The sequence below is a fragment of the Copadichromis virginalis genome, linkage group LG17 (genome assembly GCF_057382275.1).
Source record: "Copadichromis virginalis isolate Kocher_CV1m ecotype Utaka linkage group LG17, C_Virginalis_male_GT1.1, whole genome shotgun sequence".
NCBI lineage: Eukaryota > Metazoa > Chordata > Actinopteri > Cichliformes > Cichlidae > Copadichromis > Copadichromis virginalis.
Genome location: NC_140634.1, coordinates 26,462,219 through 26,481,648, shown reverse-complemented (window position 1 = coordinate 26,481,648; position 19,430 = coordinate 26,462,219). Strand labels below are relative to the sequence as shown.

Genomic DNA, 19,430 nt, shown 5'->3' with positions numbered 1-19,430 from the left:
TCCCTGGATCGCTTACAGATGAGACTGCTCACCAGGTCATCTAAAACCTCCCATGTGACACCAATTCTGTCCTGTTGACACCAGCTCCTCATTAGGTTTAAGGTTTTTCACTCTCAGAGCTCTTCATGGTCAGATGCTTCCCTAAATTAGTAAATGCCTACATCCATACCTAACTACGGGGTGTATGAAGTGAGCTGATCGATGCTTCTTAGAGGTACTTCAGTCCAGGTTAACAACAAAAGAAGATCGTGTTTTTGAGATGTGGCCTCCAAGTTGTGGGATTTGTTTCCAGTTGTATTGTTGTATCTTATTTTATCCTGTAAGGCACTTTGTGACTGCCTCTTCCTTTCTGTGCAAAGTAGCTTTGTCGGCTATTTAGGTTACCTTTGAAAAAAAAATGTCACAGTTAAGTACACCAGCCTGTAGATCCACCTTTAGCATCAATAACTGGAAGTGATTGTTTCTGTGTGACTTTATCAGTCTCTCACATTGTTAAAGAGGAATTTTGTTCCAATATGTTTTTTGGCTGTTTATTTTCTTCCTTAACAAAGGTGGTGGAGTTTAGCGAGTTTTTTCTCAAAGCAGACTTGATTGGAAATCATGGAATGCACAATAAGTGAATGTGTGTGCTCTGTGTTTTACATTAATTGTAGTCAGTGACATTCATAATTTGACCAATTATAAATCAAAGTGTGACATCCTGGTTGAATTTCCCAGCTTAAAGGTCAGTTTATGCAGCTTATTTACTATACCTAAAGGTTAAAATGTGCATAAAGCCCTACATCACCTCCTCAGACCACAGTGTACACTGAATAACATGTATTACTACACAGCAATGTGTAACACTGACATCTAATATCACTTGTCTGTCACTGTGTCCTCCTGCTCCAGGTACGTGTCTGATTCTGGGCTGCATGATCTACCCAGATGGCTGGGACAGCGACGAGGTGAAAAGGATGTGTGGCGAACAGACGGATAAGTACACACTAGGCGCCTGCTCGGTGCGCTGGGCCTACATCCTGGCCATCATGGGCATCCTGGATGCTCTCATCCTCTCCTTTCTGGCCTTCGTCTTAGGAAACCGCCAGGACAGTCTGATGTCTGAGGAGCTGCTAGGAGACAGTAAGAAGACACCTGCACACGCTTCCTCTTTGGGGCAGTTTTTATGGTGTTTTATGGTAATATTTCAAGAAATTACGTTATCTGCACCTCACCAGGTGTGATCAATTAGCAATTAAGCCTAGGCAACACCTGAAGTGTCTGAAAAGACGATAAGGGGTGCAGAGAGGTTTAACAATATAAATTATATATATACCTATGGTATGGTAGAATTTTTAAGACTGATATCGATGTGTATACCGATACCAAAACCAACATTCCAGTATGTCAGCCGATTACATTTTCTTTCAAACAAACAAAAACACAATCAAATTTCTCTAATATTTGCTATGTGTAGTTATTTATTCAAATAAATGATTCAAACAGGGAAGCTGCAGAGTGCCCTCTGGTGGATAAACTATGCAACATCAACACTCATAACGTGGTTAAAGGGTGTATCTCCTGTCTCTTTATTTTTTACATTTTCATATAAATGCAGAGGCCAATAAATTGACAAATCGGTAATATTGGCTGATAATATGAGCCTGCTGGTAATTCGGTTCAGATGAATCAGTCAATCACATCAAAACACTTGTTGTTAGGCACACTTATACAACCTGCTCAAAAATAAGCTGGAAAAGTTTTCCTGTGATTGAACATCTAAGCCCTGCAGAAAGTCATTACCCGTTGTTCGTCAGATTTGTGTCGTCATTGCAAATGCAATTTCTAAGAATAAATAAATAAATATCTTTATTACTTTCCAAACCCATTTTATAGTAATTGAGGCAGTTGGGTATACAGCAAACAAATAACGGCTGCAGTGCAATTATACCTGAAATGAGATCCGGGCTGTTTTCAAAGAAAAACAAAAGAGGTGCTACTGAACTTATTAAAAAATCAATTTGACTGCTGGACTAAGAGAATAAGCAGCAGGTCCCACCAAGATTTTATTCCACTTCTGGCCTGGGGGATGTTTCATAAGTATTCAAAGTCTCAGGTGAAGTCAAAGCATTTTGTTTGTTTTGTCAAGCCTGGAGACATTAAACCTATGACTTCAGTCCTCACTACTTTTGCTGTGTTTTTCTGCTTAACTGGCCTTTCTTCTCACATCAAAGACATCATGTTTCCCCACATCCCAGCAGCAGCTTTAAATAAAGAAAATGCCTTTTATTTGCTTGCATGATTTCACATGCACGAGCTCTTAATTTGCATACATTAGACGGGACGTTATACACCACCTGCTCGGCTGGTTTTGTTTGCTCCTGTTACCAGTGAGATTTTTCTTTCTTTGACTGGGCTCAATGACAACTACGCTCGAACCCAAAGAGGATGATTTAAAACCGCGAGGAGGCTGGAAGGAGGCAGGAATGCAGATGAAGGAGGACAGAGATGAAAAGCAATCGGAGATGGGCAGAAAGAAAAAGACGGGCAACTGAATGGAAGAATGGGGATGCTGGACAGAGTCATGAATTACTAATGGCTGTTTACACAGCTTGCTGCCAGCCTGTCTAAATGAATCACAGCCACCCTATCAGCCGGGACACAGTTGCCTGTTAGCTCATATAAGCAAAGTGACTGAGAGGAAGAAGCCATTATCAACCTAGAGACCGGAGAGTGAGGACAAGACAGAGGGAGAGGGATAATGAGGCGAGGAGGACAATGAGAGAGGGAGAGAGGCAAATGTAGATGAAATATGATCCCCAAAGTGAAAATGGGGGATTCATCAAACAGCAGATGAAGTGTAAATGGGATGATTTTCTTATCCTGTCACTCAGGAGGATAGATTGTGACACCTGTCCAAGTTTGAAACCTGAGGAAATCAGAGGACGGGGAGGTGGGCTAATTGTATGATGTTTGATTCTGTAGGGGCAGGAATGTTATGCAATACTGCCGCCTGCTGGTTATGACAACTTCTTCATACTTTCCACTCACATCCCTTTCTTCTTCCACCCCCACAGAGAGCGGTAATAATGCCATATAACGTCTGCTGATGCCATTGCAGCAACACACACACAGGTAAGTGTGTCATTGTAGAGCACAAGAACAATCTCTAAACATTCAAATAAAAATAATAATGTCTTTCCTCATTACAAAAACATTTTATCCCATCCTTTTTTCTCCTTCTTAGGCCCACTAAAACCTAAAAGCCTAATTTACTGATTGAGGTGAAATAAAGGTTTTCGTGGCAATTAAAGTGAGACTATGAATTTTAAAGCATTCTGCCTCTCTTACAAATCAATACCTGAATTCCTGAGTAATAAAATTAGTCAATAAACTTGGGGTTTTTTGAGCCTGTACTGGCTAATGTTAGAAAGCTGTCTAGAAACAGCAGATGTGTTGCTGTATTACTCAGTTAATTTACTGACTTCATTTTCTGGCTGTGGTCCCTCTCGCCTCATGAGTCAGTTCGCCTGTTGACTGTGCCTTTAAACTTTAAAGACACCTCAATCTCCTCGATCGGCCGCTTTAAAGTTTAAAGCGGCTGAAAGTTTAAAGCAGTTGATTGAAGTGCAAACAGTGGCCGCAGCTCATGAAAGGTAGCAGTCTTACTTTTTAAGCTACAACCACCACCACCACCGTCGCCACAAGCAATAAGAAATGATAATCTATTAATAATAAAGCAATAATATATTTTTGACAGTCTGTCACGTTATGTTCAAACTCTCGCATTACCCCCCTCTGCAACCCCTACTTACCTTACAGTAATAGTGTGAGAGCGTTTGGTGTTTTTGGTGTTTAACTGCTGATTGTCTAAGGTGTGGATAACGGCATGCCTGATGCTGGCTTCTCATATGTAGTAATTTGAAATATAGTACACTGAAAAAAGAGAGGTGAGTTTTATGTTTTTGTTTTAAATCCATTGCTCAGTATCTAATTTTAATCTCTTAGAACACCCAAACAGATTATCTGAGTAGTTTTCGGTTCTGGTTTATTGGTTTTAGTCAGTGATGGGATTGGTAATTTTGCTTAACGAGCACAAATGAACTCACTTGTACAACTCAGAACTGATTCAGCGTGCTGTATTCCCAGGCCAGTGGTGTCAGAGCACTAAAAGAACAGTGTACAAGACTCTGTCATCGGCTCTTGCTGAAGCCTTGTACATCCATGAGAGCACCATCTCTGAGCTGACTGTTCTTGGTGGAAATGTGATTGGATAGAGGTGCTGAGATGAGGCACTTCAAACTGTACTTCTGCCATTCTTGTGGCAAAACCTTACCCATGACTGTGCCCACACCCACAGCGCCAGATCATGGAAGGTCTTTCTGGATCAGGAGCATGCCCAGACACTTGCCTGACCTGTATTTAGCCCCGATATGTCTCCTGCTGGGGCAGCACAGTGAGACAGTTAGCTTTGTTTCCTCACATAGAGAAAGTCCTTGGTTTGAATCTACTGGTCAATTGGGGACATACCCATGGGTACTCTAGCTTCCTTACAGAGTTCAAAGATAGGCATTGGTTAGGTTAAGAGTGCCCCAGCTTGCACTCTTAATTGAATAAGATGATGGGGCGTATACCTCTCATATATCCATTCAGAAATGTGCAGTATTGTGAGCAACCCGTCACTTCTTTAGGTTCTACAGCAACTTATTGAACAATGTGCATGCATGGAAACTGAGTATATAAGGCAAAAGTGGAGTTTGTACAACTCTAATGAGCTTGAAAGTCAATATTTGGTGTTACTGCCTTTTTTCTTCAACGCAGCCTGAAGCCATGCTTTCTTGTAATTTCTTTAAGTAGCTCTCGAAGCTTTATGAAGGACACTCAAAGCTCTTGTTGGAATGTTGGCTGCCCTTTCTTCTGTTTTCTGTCCAGATAATCCCACACTGCTTCAGCAATGTAGGTCTGGGTTCTGGGGAGGCCAATAAGTGTTTCATTGTGTGTGTTTTTCTATCCTGGTATGCATATGGAGCTTGGAAAGAAAACAACTGGACTTCTTCAAGTTTAGTGAACACCTTTCACCTCTCATCCAAGAAGCTTCTTCAGTTCTGAGCTTCTTCAGTTCTGAACTGAAGAAGCTTCTTCATTCTTTATAAGTCAATGCTGAGTGTTTCAACCAACAACAAAAAAAGACTTTCCACTGAAAATGGTCAGGTACAATCACTGGACTGAAAACTTTGAAAGACCTTCAGAAAGCTTGGAGAACTATTGCTCAGAACCACTTTTTAAAAAATGACAACAATTTTGAGGCAACTCAAGACTTTGTACAGAACTGTATATTATAGTGTTTATCTATAAAAATCTTAAAAAATCAACTTTTTTTTCGACTCATAAAATAACATTTCTAAAAATGCTGGTGTCTGTCTCCATTTTATGTTGCAGCATATGAGCCAAATATTAACATTAAATCCAGGACACCAGAGTTTGCCAACCTCAGGCATGCTGTTATCCACCCCTTGTCAGGTGCAGACAATCAGCAATTAAACTCAGGCAACGCTCTCAGACTGCAGGCGAGCACAGGCGCTTTTTATCATACCACTATACGGCCACACTAACTGTGAGTTAAGCCACATTTAGTAATCTAAGTCAATAGAGAAACGATGAGAAATGGTGTGTGTTTTAACAATGTCACGTCAGCTTCTATTTAAACCAAAATGTGAAGCATGCATAAAATCTGTAAAATAGAGATGAAAGAAAACAGTTGAAAATAATCAGTCTGTCTGTTCTTTCGTATAAGAATAAGTCTTGTAATAAGTTTATGAAGCTCTCTAAACCTTAGTATGTAACATGGGGCATTTACCTGAGCATCTTTATGTGTGCATACAGTCTAAACTGCATATTATGCATTTATATAAAGATAAAAATAACATACAGATTACAGTTTGTTGCAATTTCTGAGGTATTTTTTGCCCCCCCCCCCAAAAAAATTTTGATCTAAGTATGAAGGGTCTAAATAAATACTGCAAAATGAGTCCTTAAAATATTCAAAGGCCAAAAAGAATCAAATTTTTACAATTCAAATCTTATGTTAGGAAAAGATTTTGACTTCCATCCATCCATCCATCTTCATCCGCTTTATCTGGGGCCGGGTCACGGGGGCAGCAGCCTAAGCAGAGAAGCCCAGACCTCCCTCTCCCCAGCCACCTCCTCCTTCAGCTTATCCAGGGGAACACCAAGGAGTTCCCAGGCCAGCCAAGAGATATAATCTCTCCAGCGTGTCCTGGGTCTGCCCCGGTGCCTCCTCCCAGTGGGACATGCCCGGAACACCTCACCCAGGAGGCGCCCAGGAGGCATCCTTGTCAGATGCCTGAACCACCTCAGCTGTCTCCTTTCGATGTGGAGGAGCAGCGGCTCTACTCTGAGCCCCTCCCGGATGACCGAACTTCTCACCCTATCTCTAAGGGAGAGGCCAGCCACCCTTCGGAGGAAGCCCATTTCCCCCGCTTGTATCCGCGATCTCGTTCTTTCGGTCACTACCCACAGCTCGTGGCCATAGGTGTGGGTAGGGACGTAGATCGACCGGTAAATTCAGAGCTTCACTTTTACACTCAGCTCCCTCTTCACCACGACGGACCGGTGCAGCGTCTGCATTACTGCAGCCGCAGCACCAATCCGTCTGTCGATCTCTGGCTCCCTTCTCCCATCACTCGCGAACAAGACCCCGAGATACTTGAACTCCTCCACTTGGGGCAGGAACTCATCCCTGACCCGGAGTGGGCACTCCACCCTTTTCCAGCTGAGAACCATGGCCTCAGATTTAGAGGTGCTGATCCTCATTCCCGCTGCTTCACACTCGGCTGCGAACCATTACAGTGTGAGCTGGAGGCCATCACCCGAAGTCAACAGAACATCATCCGTGAAAAGCAGAGATGAGATTCTGAGGCCACCGAAGTGAAAGCCCCCCACCACTTGGCTGCACCTAGAAACCCTGTCCATAAAAATTATGAACAGAATCAGTGACAAAGGGCAGCCCTGGCGGAGCCCATCACCCACCGGGAATGAGTCCGACTTATTGCCGGCAATGCAAACCAAGCTCTTGCAACGGTTGTATAGGGATCAAATGGCCCATAGCAATGGGCCAGACACCCCATACTCCCGCAACACCTCCCACAGGACACCCCGAGGGACACGGTCGAATGCCTTCTCCAAGTCCACAAAACACATGTAGACTGGTTGGGCAAACTCCCATGCACCCTCAAGTATCCTTGAAAGGATAAAGAGCTGGTCCAGTGTTCCGCGACCAGGACGAAAACCGCATTGTTCCTCCTGTATCCGAGGTTCGACTAGCGGACGAACTCTCCTTTCCAGCACCCTGGCATAGACTTTCCCAGGGAGGCTGAGGAGTGTGATCCCCCTGTAGTTGGAACACACCCTCCGGTCCCCCTTCTTAAAGATGGGGACCACCACCCCGGTCTGCCAGTCCACAGGTACTGCCCCTGATCTCCACGCAAAATTGCAGAGGCGAGTCAACCAGAACAGCCCTACAACGTCCAGAGACTTCAGGAACTCGGGGCGGACCTCATCCACACCAGGAGCTCTACCACCAAGGAGTTGTTTAACTGCCTCAGTGACCTCGCCTCCGGAAATTGTCGGGTCATTCCCCTCATCCCCAGACTCTGCTTCCTCCTCGGAAGACGTGTCAGTGGGATTAAGGAGGTTCTCGAAGTATTCCTTCCACCGCTTGACAATTTTCTCAGTCGAAGTCAGCAGCGCTCCACCAGCACTATACACAGTGCAGGTAGAGCACCGCTTTCCCCTCCTGAGACGCCTGACGGTTTGCCAGAATCTCTTCGAGGCAGTCCGAAAGTCTTTTTCCATGGCCTCTCCGAACTCCTCCCACACCCGAGTTTTTGCTTCAGCCATTGCCCGAGCTGCATTCCACTTGGCCTGTCAATACCTGTTGGCTGCCTCCGGAGTCCCACAGTCTAACCAAGCCCGATAGGACTCCTTCTTCAGCCTGGTGGCTCCCTTCACCTCTGGTGTCCACCATTTGGTTCGGGTTTTACCACCACGGCAGGCACCAACCACCTTGCGGCCGCAGCTCAATGCAGCAGCTTCGGCAATGGAGACGCTGAACATGGTCCAATCGGACTCAATGTCCCCAGTCTCCCTCAGAATGCTGTTGAAGCTCTGCCGGAGGTGTGCGTTGAAGATCTCACAGACTGGGGCCTCTGCTAGACGTTCCCAGCACACCCTCACTACACGTTTAGGTGCACCAGGTCTGTCCAGCGTCCTCCCCCGCCACCTGATCCAACTCACCACCAGGTGGTGATCAGTTGACAGCTCAGCCCCTCTCTTTACCCGAGTGTCCAGAACATATGGTCGCAGGTCTGGTGATACGATTACAAAATCGATTATCGACCTGCAGCCTAGAGCGTCCTGGTGCCACGTGCACTTATGGGCACTCTTATGTTCGAACAAGGTGTTCGTTATGGCCAAACTGTGATTAGCACAGAAGTCCAATAACAAAGCACCGCTCGGGTTCAGATCAGGGAGGCCGTTCCTCCCAATCACGCCCCTCCAGGTCTCGCTGTCGTTACCCACGTGAGCATTGAAGTCTCCCAGCAGGACAACAGAGTCTCCAGGTGGAGCACCTTCCAGCACCCCACCTAGGGACTCTAAGAAGGCTGGGTACTCTGAACTGCCATTCGGCGCATAAGTGCAGATGACAGTCAGGACCCGCTCCCCCACCCTAAGGCGCAGGGAACAAACCCTCTCATCCACCGGGAAAAACTCCAACGTACCGGCAGCAAGCCAAGGGGATATTAGAATACCCACCCCAGCCCGCCGCCTCTCACCAGGGGCAACTCCAGACTGAGACAGAGTCCAGCCCCTCTCCAGGAGACTGGTTCCAGAGCCCAAGCCATGCGTAAAGGTGAGCCCGACTATGATTAGCCGGTACCTCTCAACCTCACTCACTAACTCAGGCTCCTTCCCCACCAGAGAGGTGACATTCCATGTCCCGATTGCCAGTCTTGGCAGCCAGGGATCAGTCCGCCAAGGCCTCCGCTCCTGGCCGTCGCCCAGCACACAATGCACCCAACCCCTATGGCGCCTCCTGCGGGTGGTGGGCCTGCGGGAAGATGGGCCCATGTCCCCTCTTCGGGCTGTGCCCGGCCGGGCCCCATGGACTATGGCCTGGCTCCAGGGCGGGGCCCCGGTAACCCTATCCCAGGCAGGGTAAACTGTTCCCTCGATGTTTTCTTCATAAGGGTCTTCTGAATCGCTCTTTGTCTGGTCCCTCACCCAGAACCAATTTGCCATGGAAGACCCTACCAGGGGTCAAAAGCCCCCAGACAACATAGCCCCTGGGATCCCTGGGACACACAAACCCCTCCACCACGATAAGGTAGCGATTCACGGAGAGGACTTATTCTGTAATTTGTAGCTGACCCATTATAAGCTCACTCACAGGGGGAAGATATGGTCTCATAATCTGATGAATATACACTCAACAAAAATATAAACGCAACACCTTTGTTACTGCTCCCATTCCCCATGGGATGGACGTAGAGACCTAAAATTCAGTCCAGATACACAATATAACCATCCCTCCCAAACAGTGGTCACAAATCAGTCCAAATGTGTGGTAGTGGGCACATCTGCCATATTGAGATAATCCATCCCACCTCACAGGTGTGCCACATCAGGATGCTGATCTGACATCATGAGTAGTGCACAGGTGTACCTCAGACTGCCCACAACAAAAGGCCACCCTGGAATGTGCAGTTTTTTGCGCTATTGGGGGTCTGGGGACCCAGAACCGGTCAGTATCTGGTGTGACCACCATTTGCCTCATGCAGTGCAACACATCGTCGCATGGAGTCTATCAGATTGTCAATTGTGGCCTGTGGAATGTTGGTCCACTCCACTTCAATGGCTGTGCGAGGTTGTTGGATATTCGTGGGAACTGGTACACGCTGTCGTATACGCCGGTCAAGCACATCCCGAACATGCTCAATGGGTGACATGTCCGGTGAGTATGCTGGCCATGCAAGAACTGGGACATTCTCAGCTGCCATCTGCCCTGAACAATGTGAACCATGATTCATCCGTGAAGCGCACACCTCTCCAACGTGCCAGACGCCATCGAATGTGAGCATTTGCCCACACAAGTCTGTTACGGCGACGAGCTGGAGTCAGGTCAAGACTCCGATGAGGACGACGGGCATGCAGTTGAGCGTCCCTGAGACGGTTTCTGACAGTTTGTGCAGAAATTGTTTGGTTGTGCAAACCAATTGTTCCAGCAGCTGTCTGGGTGGCTGGTCTCAGACGATCTTGGAGGTGAACCTGCTGGATGTGGAGGTCCTGGGCTGGTGTGGTTACACGAGGTCTGCGGTTGTGAGGCCGGTTGGATGTGCTGCCATATTCTCTGAAACGCCTGTGGAGACGGCTTATGGTTGAGAAATGAACATTCAATGCACGGGCGACAGATCTGGTTGACATTCCTGCTGTCAGCATGCCAATTGCACGCTCCCTCATTGCTTGTGGCATCTGTGGCATTTTGCTGTGAGACAAAACTGCACATTCCAGGGTGGCCTTTTGTTGTGGGCAGTCTGAGGTACACCTGTGCACTACTCATGATGTCAGATCAGCATCCTGATGTGGCACACCTGTGAGGTGGGATGGATTATCTCAATATAGCAGATGTGCCCACTACCACACATTTGGACTGATTTGTGACCACTGTTTGGGAGGGATGGTTATATTGTGTATCTGGAATGAATTTTAGGTCTCTACGTCCATCCCATGGGGAATGGGAGCAGTAACAAAGGTGTTGCGTTTATATTTTTGTTGAGTGTATGAACTATTGATAAGATTTAATGTATTTTACATACATAATTTAAAAAAAACTATTTTGTACATCAGTTTAAAGCAGATTTTCCTGTATAGACTCACATGAACCCTGTTCTCCAACCTCCGTTTCACATAACTGTTGCTCCATTCTCTCCTCTTGTGTTTATCTTCTCTGTCATGATATGAACACCAGAGCTGAGAGGCCACAATAACATTAAGCATTCACTTTACTTGCATTATGTTTTTTACTGCCACCATTTTGGCAGTTTTTGCAACCATACTTCACAAGCGAGAGGTGGATCTAACTGAGAAGCGGAAGGACACAGCACGTTCACTGGGTAGAAATTTGGTAAAGCACACCCTGATGCAAAATGGATATTAAGGGCTTGGACACCACAAACTCACAGTCTACACACATACATGTAAAGCAGAGCCCAGAATAATGTTATAACATGAGAATTGGCTGAATTCACCCAAATCTTCCCACATGGTTCTTAACTGGAAACCAACCAGTACGAAATAAACAAAAAAAATTAGTAATCACAACCCCTCCTGTCATTTACCCTCCAGCTTTCTTACCCACTGCTTCTGATGAGAAAGAGCCAAGTTTAATTGTTGTGTTTACAAGCAGTTGCCAATTATTTTTCTTGCATTATCACATCATGTGCTTAAATTATTTTTTATAATAAATAGATGATGTGCGCACAAGACCTACTCTTGGATTTAAAGACAAAGATTTTATTCAATTTTATTTATATATCTCGAAACCATAGCAACAGTCACCACAAGGCATTTAATATTGGAAGCTAAAGATCATCATGGTTCCAAATTATGTTAATGTCAGCTGATTCTACATTATTTTTCTCAGTGTCTGCAGGTCTTACCACCTAGATGTAAAGTCACTTCAGGATCCAGCTTTCCTCTCCTAGTCAACCTTGGAGCTTGGATGCAGAACTGATGAGTGGAGAATCAACATCAAAGAAGAAGGAGGACAGGAGGAAGTCTGGAAGAAGCCACACAACCTCATTATGGAGACTAGGAGACCTTTTGTCCTCCCTGGAAGCTCTTTCTGTAAAATAGTCCTCAGTTGCATCTCAAACTGCTAATTTTTGCAGGATAAATACTTTAAAAGACTTTGCCTGTCTTGGTAGGTTCATCATCACACCTGAGCTGTTCTGGAGGCGAGGATTGCAGGAGTGCAGAGGTTCAGCTGAAAAATAAAATTAAACAAAGTGTGAAAGACATGGCACATCAGCTCCAGGACACAGTTTGGACAAATACCACAGAGTGGCATCCGCTCAAATCGAATTAAATCAGAACGCATTAACAAGACTTTGACCGACACAAATAAGGTCTTAACAGACTTGAGGTCAAGGCTGTCAGATCTTCTTTCTTATCACGTCAACAAACTTCCTGCAAAGGACTCCAGCTTCGACACAGTTTGACCTTTTAATTTAAACACGAGCATTGTCTGCAGAGATGTGAGGGACTGGAGAGAATGACAGGCTGGATAAGCGAGCAGGAAGAACACAGCTGTTTTCTTATAATTAAATGTTTGATGTGATAGAATCAAATGGTAGTAATTAGAAGTTTTTACTGGTGAGGACTGTGCAAAAGCAGAGTAAAATATAAGAGTACTAAAAGGGCGAAAACATTGGTTATATAAAGTCTATAATCTGTGTATAGCTGTATGTTGATTGTGTCCCTGTGCTTTGTCTTAACTTTAAATTGTACATTTTGAAATGTCATTTTATTGTACCATTAACAGTATGTGCCATAGAGTATCTTGTAATCTGGCAGTATTGTGAGGAACTAAAAAGGGAGTAAGTGCTGGACTCGAACTGTGGATAGGTTTTGTATTGTTGTATCTTTCTTATTTTTGTTTCCTGTCATCCTTCGCTGTCTCACAACAAGAAAAGAACGAAAGGAAGAAATGAGTCTAACTTACAATAAATGTGTTAATGGAAAGAGCAAAAGAACTTAACAGGTTATGTGTTTTTGTTTTGGTGATGAGGTTAGTTGCCTTCGGGTTGGTAGGCTACCGGTTTGGCCTACTCAGAAGGCCGAACTACTTATACCCGTCTGAAAAACGTAACTTACACATATCTGTTTTTCTACACCCATTGGGTTTAACAAATAACTTACAGTTTTGGTCAGAAGTTTACGTACAGTCATCTTGGGCATGAATGTCCAAAAAAAAAAGAAAGAACTGGATCCCCAAGTTTAACATAGTTTTGGATTTTCTCTAAAACATAAACAGGCACAGACCTGGCTTTTAAGCCTAGTGCACACATTTTCAACTGGGTTGGTCGTAGCTTTGGTCATTCAGGAAGCTTAAACAGCTGGAGGATCATCATTTCAAGTCCAGAAAAATATGCAAACTGTCACCCTCAGATGAACTGGTTAGGATGCTCAGGAAGCAACAAGGCTCAAGACTGCAATGAACTGGAAACTGCTGGAACACTAGCATCAGTGTGCACAGTGAAGGAGGTTCTATATCCTTATGGACTGAAAGCATCCTGACCAAGAAGGAAGCCCCTGCTCCAAAATCAGAAACTTCAACCTTGACTGAAATTTGCAGATGTTCACACGGGCAAGCCAAATGCTGTCTGGAGAACGGTTTCATGGCCAGATAAGAAATTAAAGATGTATGATGCACAATCTTTCCAGTGTCACAAAAGAGCAGTTCAAGTAAATCATTAAAAACCCCAAATTACCATGACATTCATGCCCATGATGGTATTTGCAATTGTCTGATCACAACTGCATAAGTGATTCATAAGGGACTTTTAGAGATGCTGTTTGCTGGAAACTTGCCCTTACTCTGTGCCAGGCTTGCTAACAAGTGCTACACCTGTTTCTGTGACCCCCTGACATTATGTGACCTGAGGTAAGTATTTACTTACTGTTCTTGACACCTGTTGACCAAGCACTAGCACTTATTCTGTATATAAAAAAAACTATAATCTGACCATGACCTACATTGTAGCCTGCTAAATATGTCTTTAGAGAAATCATCTTCCATGAACATACTTACCAGCTATCAAATACTTACAGATTGGAAAACATGGTACTCATAACAAAAATGGCTTCATAAGACATCACATACTCTATTCTGTTTTCCCTCTCTCTCCTTGAATAAAAATATAGGTTTTGCACTTGAGCAAGATGCACTTCTTTTCCACTGCATGTGTGCCTTTACGGGCCTTTTTTCCAGATCACTGAGTGAAGTAAAAAGCCATAATAAAGCACTCCTAAAGAAAGTACTCCCCCTATAATAGGTTTTCTCACAATCTTTAGCGAGTAAACACAGTTAATAAGTGGAGATTAATCAGTTTTACATTACACCTGTAGATGCATACCATCCTCAGCTCGTATGTCTCACTTCTCCTAGAATTTTTTTCAATTGTTAGTTCAGGTAATTAAATATTGAATTGCTACTATGTTCATACAGTAAAATCAAGAAGCACTTCATAATACAGCCGATGACCTGTAGTGTGATTTACCCACATTTCAGTACCTGAAAACAATCTGAAGACCTTAAAGGAAATAAGAAACAAATTATATTTAAGTATTTTTAAGTGATTGTTATTTTCAGATTATTTCTGCGTAGAAGTAGATGTGAGCTGGTTTAAGTTGGTTTTTGGAGGGGAAAAACACTGATAGTGTAGAAGTCTTTAAAAACTCACAAAAACTGTATGTATCAAATATGGTGCACTAGGCAGTAAGGGGTTAAGCCTCTTCACACTGACCTATGAATTATTCAGGCAAAATAAAGCCATCTAGTGCCAAAACTGTGGATTCTGTCATGGAACAAAAGACAGCCAACATCCAAAGAAAAGCTTGGAATGACCTTCAAGAAGCCTGGCACACAGTTCCTGAAGACTACTTAAAATACAAGAAAGCTTGGCTAAGATAGTTCAGCCTGTGTTGAAGAACAAAGATTGTCATAGCAAACATTGACTTTCAAGCTTCTTAGAATTGTATAAACTGTTTGGAGTTGGGGGTCTTTTTTTTACCTTGTGTGCTACATTTTTCCATTTTCGTTTGCAAGTGTTTCAGTAAATCACTAGTGAAATATTTATATAGATAAAACAAAATGAGGGGTTGCTTAAGATGTTTTTTCACTGTACTATAATAACCTATAATAACCACTGTGACAATACATCAAGTATAGTTTTTGCCTCTTTTCTTTTATAATATTAATATTTTAAAAATACTCTTGCTTGTAAAACACTAACAGTATAATTAGCATTTGCTTATCAAAAATAAATAGATAAATTGGAAATGTTGGGAAATAACACTACATTGTCAACTATCATAGCTAATAGAAATACAGTAAGTAATATAAATACTTAATTTAATACTAATACTGCATGGTGGTATAAATTTGGTAACATCACGATCAAAATAAAAAAATACTTATTTTAAAAATACATTGAGCTGCTATGCTGCTGGCATATTATGGCTTCTGCACCTTTCTGAACAGAAACGAGAATTCCTGTTACGTCACTGTTACCACAGCAAGCTGAAGGAGTCCTGATTGTTTGCCTTGCCACCCAAGGACACCCATCAACATTCTTGATCCAAAAGGTCCACATACCACTTTTAAAATAATAATAATGACAATAACAGAAAGGATTAAATATCTGGGTTGCTATACAGATGCAACCCTGCAGCACATTATGAAAGATATATTTTTTAAAATAAAAAACTTCACATTTTCTTAGAACACGTGATGGATTGCCAGAATCTCTTCAAGCCAGTCCAAAAGTCTTTTTCCGTGGCCTGTAAGAACTCCCCGCACACCTGAGTTTTTGCTTCAGCCACTACCCGAGCTGCGTTCCAGTTAGCCTTTTGGTAGTTATCAGCTGCCTCTTTAGTCCCACAGGCTAACCAAGCCCGCTTGGACAGTCTTGCTCAGGCACCAACCACCTTGCAGCCACAGCTCAGTGCAGCACCTTCATGGAGGTGAAGGGGTCCCTGAACATGGTCCGTTCTGACTCAATGTCCCCAGTCTTCCTCTGAATGTACTTGAAGTTCTGCCCAAGGTGAGGGTTGAAGATCTCTGCCAGGCGTTCCTCCGCCACCTGATCCAACTCATCACCACTTGACAGATCATTTGACAGCTCAACACCTTTCTTCAACCAAGGGTCCAGAACGTATGGCCACAGATCTGATGATATGCTTCCAAAATTGATGCCCTGTGGTCTAGGGTATCCTAGTGCCACTTGCACTTATCTACAGCCTTATGTTCGAACATGCCTGTTATGGACAAACTTTGGTTTGCACAGACACCCAGTACAGAACACCGCTTGTGTTCAGATCTGGCAACATGAAGTCTAAGTTTGATTACAGTTTGTTCATCCATGTTCCTACTTGCACCTATGGTCACACGCTCTGAGCAGTCTAATTGAAAGAATGAGGTTAATATAGGTGGATATAAGCAGTGGAAATGAGCTAGGGTGGCTAGGCTCAGCCTTACAAATAGAATAGGAGGGACTTAGGCTACGTTTTTTGTCTGCTTGTTCACACTACAAATAAAATGCGACAGCAAACGCTCTCTAGTGTGAACGCTCAAAGCGGTCCGCATGCGCAAAAGAAGACGTCACACACAACGCACTCCGTTTATACCCAGAGCAAACAATATTGTTTGGCTGATGGCCCTTAATATAAAGACTTCCGACTTTACGTTTCCCAATTTTTGCTTTAAGTTATTTTGTTATTTACATAATAATGTAAATAACCTAATAATTATCCTTATTGCTGTTTTAGAGGAGCGGTACTTCAAATGATAGTTGCAGATTTCTGTCAGAATCTGCAGATTATACAGTACAAATAAAATGTGCACGTTTCCCCAACGTTGTCTTCCCAACAGATTCACTAACATCTACACAGGATGGCCAGGAAGCGTTCGCGATGTCTTATCGGGCGCTTCTCCGGCGCTGATAACTGGCGTCTGTCTTGTGTCAGTGACGTAAAAGACGGATTTAATGCGACATGACCATTCACACAGCAGTCGCTTTCTAAAACATCGGATATGTATCGGATTCAGTACCACATACGAAAGTGACCCAGATCGGATGTGAAAATATCGGATTTGTGCCGTTCACACTGTCATACCATGATCGGATATGGGTCGAGAAGTTGTTCTTTTCTGCTTAGGCTGATTTCCACATGACCCAAGCCCAGATAAGTGGGAGAAAATGGATGGATAACTGTTGAAAGATCTTAAACTTTCACAAAGTTGTAGAAAATAACAGAACTGCTTTTATATCCTTTTTTGTGATGAGTAATGACTTGTAGGTCTAAATGTGCAGCAAACGGAGAACTCACATGTGAGTCCTGGTTGTTACCCTCACTTCCAAAACACTGAAGGGCAGAGGCAGCATCATAATCATTAAGGGGGGGGGGGGGATATAATTTTTGGCATGCACACCAGCTACTTGATTAAAATCAAGACATGTGCACGGCCATCTGCTCACATGAATCCTAACAGCCTTCAGGGGGCTGTACACCTCTTAGAGGGAAGATTAGTCTCTTTGTTAGAGGAAGTTATGAGTCATTATTGGCTATTTTGTTTCAACCAGAGACTAAAGCCTAATCACTATAGTGCCTCATGAGGCCGTAATGCTCGTTATACACTCAAGGCAAAATTGGATGGATGTATGAATATAGACGGTGTTGCTATTATTGGAACCACTACAAGGGCAGGATGACTTCAGAGTAAAGCCACACTGTGCCCTAAATCAGAAGGGTCCATCCTCTATACGGTGACCTTTTCATGACATCTCAGCTCCATGTGATCTCACTTGGCTCAGTTTCTTTTATTCTTAACTTTACTTTGAGCTGAATAAACATTTACTCTCTGGAGGACAAAGCCATCCCCACCCGCTAACATTAGGTGTGTAAATAAATCCTCGTTAGACCTTCCTCAAGGGAGTGCCTTTCCTTATTTTTGGTCATATATATGTTGCTGGAGGCTTTAGGCTGCTATAAATGTTCAGTATCAGACATTTTTTCCACTCTTTGACAAATGTCATTATTGCCAGTAAGGTCATCTACTCCTGTCCCACACTTTTTATTTGCAAGTGGCAGCCAATCAAAAAGAAAGTTAGCTTACAGGGAGAGGAGGGGTGATGCAACAACACCCACTACAAGAAAAATAAGGATTAATTTGAAGTGCAAATGATGCATAGCTACTCTATAAAGGCTCTTCCACACCGATGTGTGGTATTTCATGCATTACACATATTTTGGACTCTACTTTAGACCTATTCTTAATGCAGCTGTACACAGACTGTGTTATTTTGCAGGATGAATTTGAAGCCAATTGGACCACTGCATTTGGCAACAAGTGCACTCTTAGATGAAAACGTGCATCAGTACTGAATATACAATGATCTGGAAATGGTAAAATTCCATCATTTAAACTCAGACACACAGCTAGACGCTGCTCTGGATCAGCTGGAGTTTGTGATTCCAGGTCTCACAACATGAGCTCAGACTACCTCACTGACATGCTGAAATATGTATGAAAGCGGTCGCAATTCAGCTTCAACTACTGGATCAAATCATAAAATTCTCCCTGCTGCTGCCTTCTCCTGAGATGAAGGATAAACCCCAAATCTCAGTGTCTTAAGTTTTTTTTCTTGCTTAGAAACATCAGGACCAGCTAATAATGGCTTGATGTTGACTTGCCTGCCCCCACTGCATTTATATACTTATTATACAAGTTTGGATCTTTGTCTCACTGCTCCGTGTATAACAACCTTAAAGTTGAGGGTTTTAAACCTAAACACCGTATGAACTGTTAAGCACGATGGTTGTTGACAGTGGTACTGGTACAGTTGACAACGCTGCCAACGCAGATGCACCTGGGGTATGAATTTGAAAAGAATTACATTGCCACGTTTGAATGATCTCAGTCACAAGATTTTCAGAAAACCTGACTTTTGACCTTGAGGTCAAGGTCACCAGGAATCAAACTCATCTGAGTTTTGTTGGCTGCACCTATTGCATGATTTTGAAAAATCCTACTTCCCTATATTCTATAAGTCCACTTTAAGCACTAAATAACATCTTCAAATTTGCCTTTTGTCTAACTAGCAGTTAAATACCTACAGATATCAATTTTACAATAATATGAATTAAGAAAAAAAAAAAAAAGGTATTTTTTCTATTAATTCTGTTCCACCTCTGATTTTCACTTCTAACATTGTTCCTTTTTCTATGCTGCAGAAAAAGGATGTACTCTCAACATATCTACACAATTAAACAACTTGCCAAAGATTATTAATTAAATTTAATTTACAAGGAAACTCATTTTGGGAAAATAATGGCACACAGTTAACCCCTATCAATTTTTATTCCTATAATTATAGTCCAACTTTAAAGATTTCCTACTGCGTTCTAATGTTCCAGTGTTTGGATATTGATTATAAATATGCTGTAGGTGGGCAGTATTATTACCTCTCAGCCTCAGTTTTCTGCTGTCCTTGGATGATTTCAATCTGAGCGGATATTTGTCAAAGCAGCCGGCAGCAAAGACGACGGCACAAATGTTCCCCGGCAGACAAATGTCACGACAAGTGGTG

General features: G+C 43.2%; 1 protein-coding gene across 1 annotated transcript in view; it reads left to right on the top strand.

Moving 5' to 3' along the window:
* lhfpl3 (LHFPL tetraspan subfamily member 3) overlaps positions 1 to 12,812 on the top strand; it is a 60,548-nt gene extending 47,736 nt beyond the window's left edge. Inside the window, exons 2-4 of the mRNA XM_085436088.1 lie at positions 892 to 1,122; positions 3,057 to 3,114; positions 11,702 to 12,812. Of these exons, the coding sequence (XP_085292214.1) occupies positions 892 to 1,122; positions 3,057 to 3,079 (254 nt within the window). The 3' untranslated portion in view covers positions 3,080 to 3,114; positions 11,702 to 12,812. The remainder of the gene's footprint in view (positions 1 to 891; positions 1,123 to 3,056; positions 3,115 to 11,701) is intronic.
* Positions 12,813 to 19,430: the final 6,618 nt, after the last annotated feature.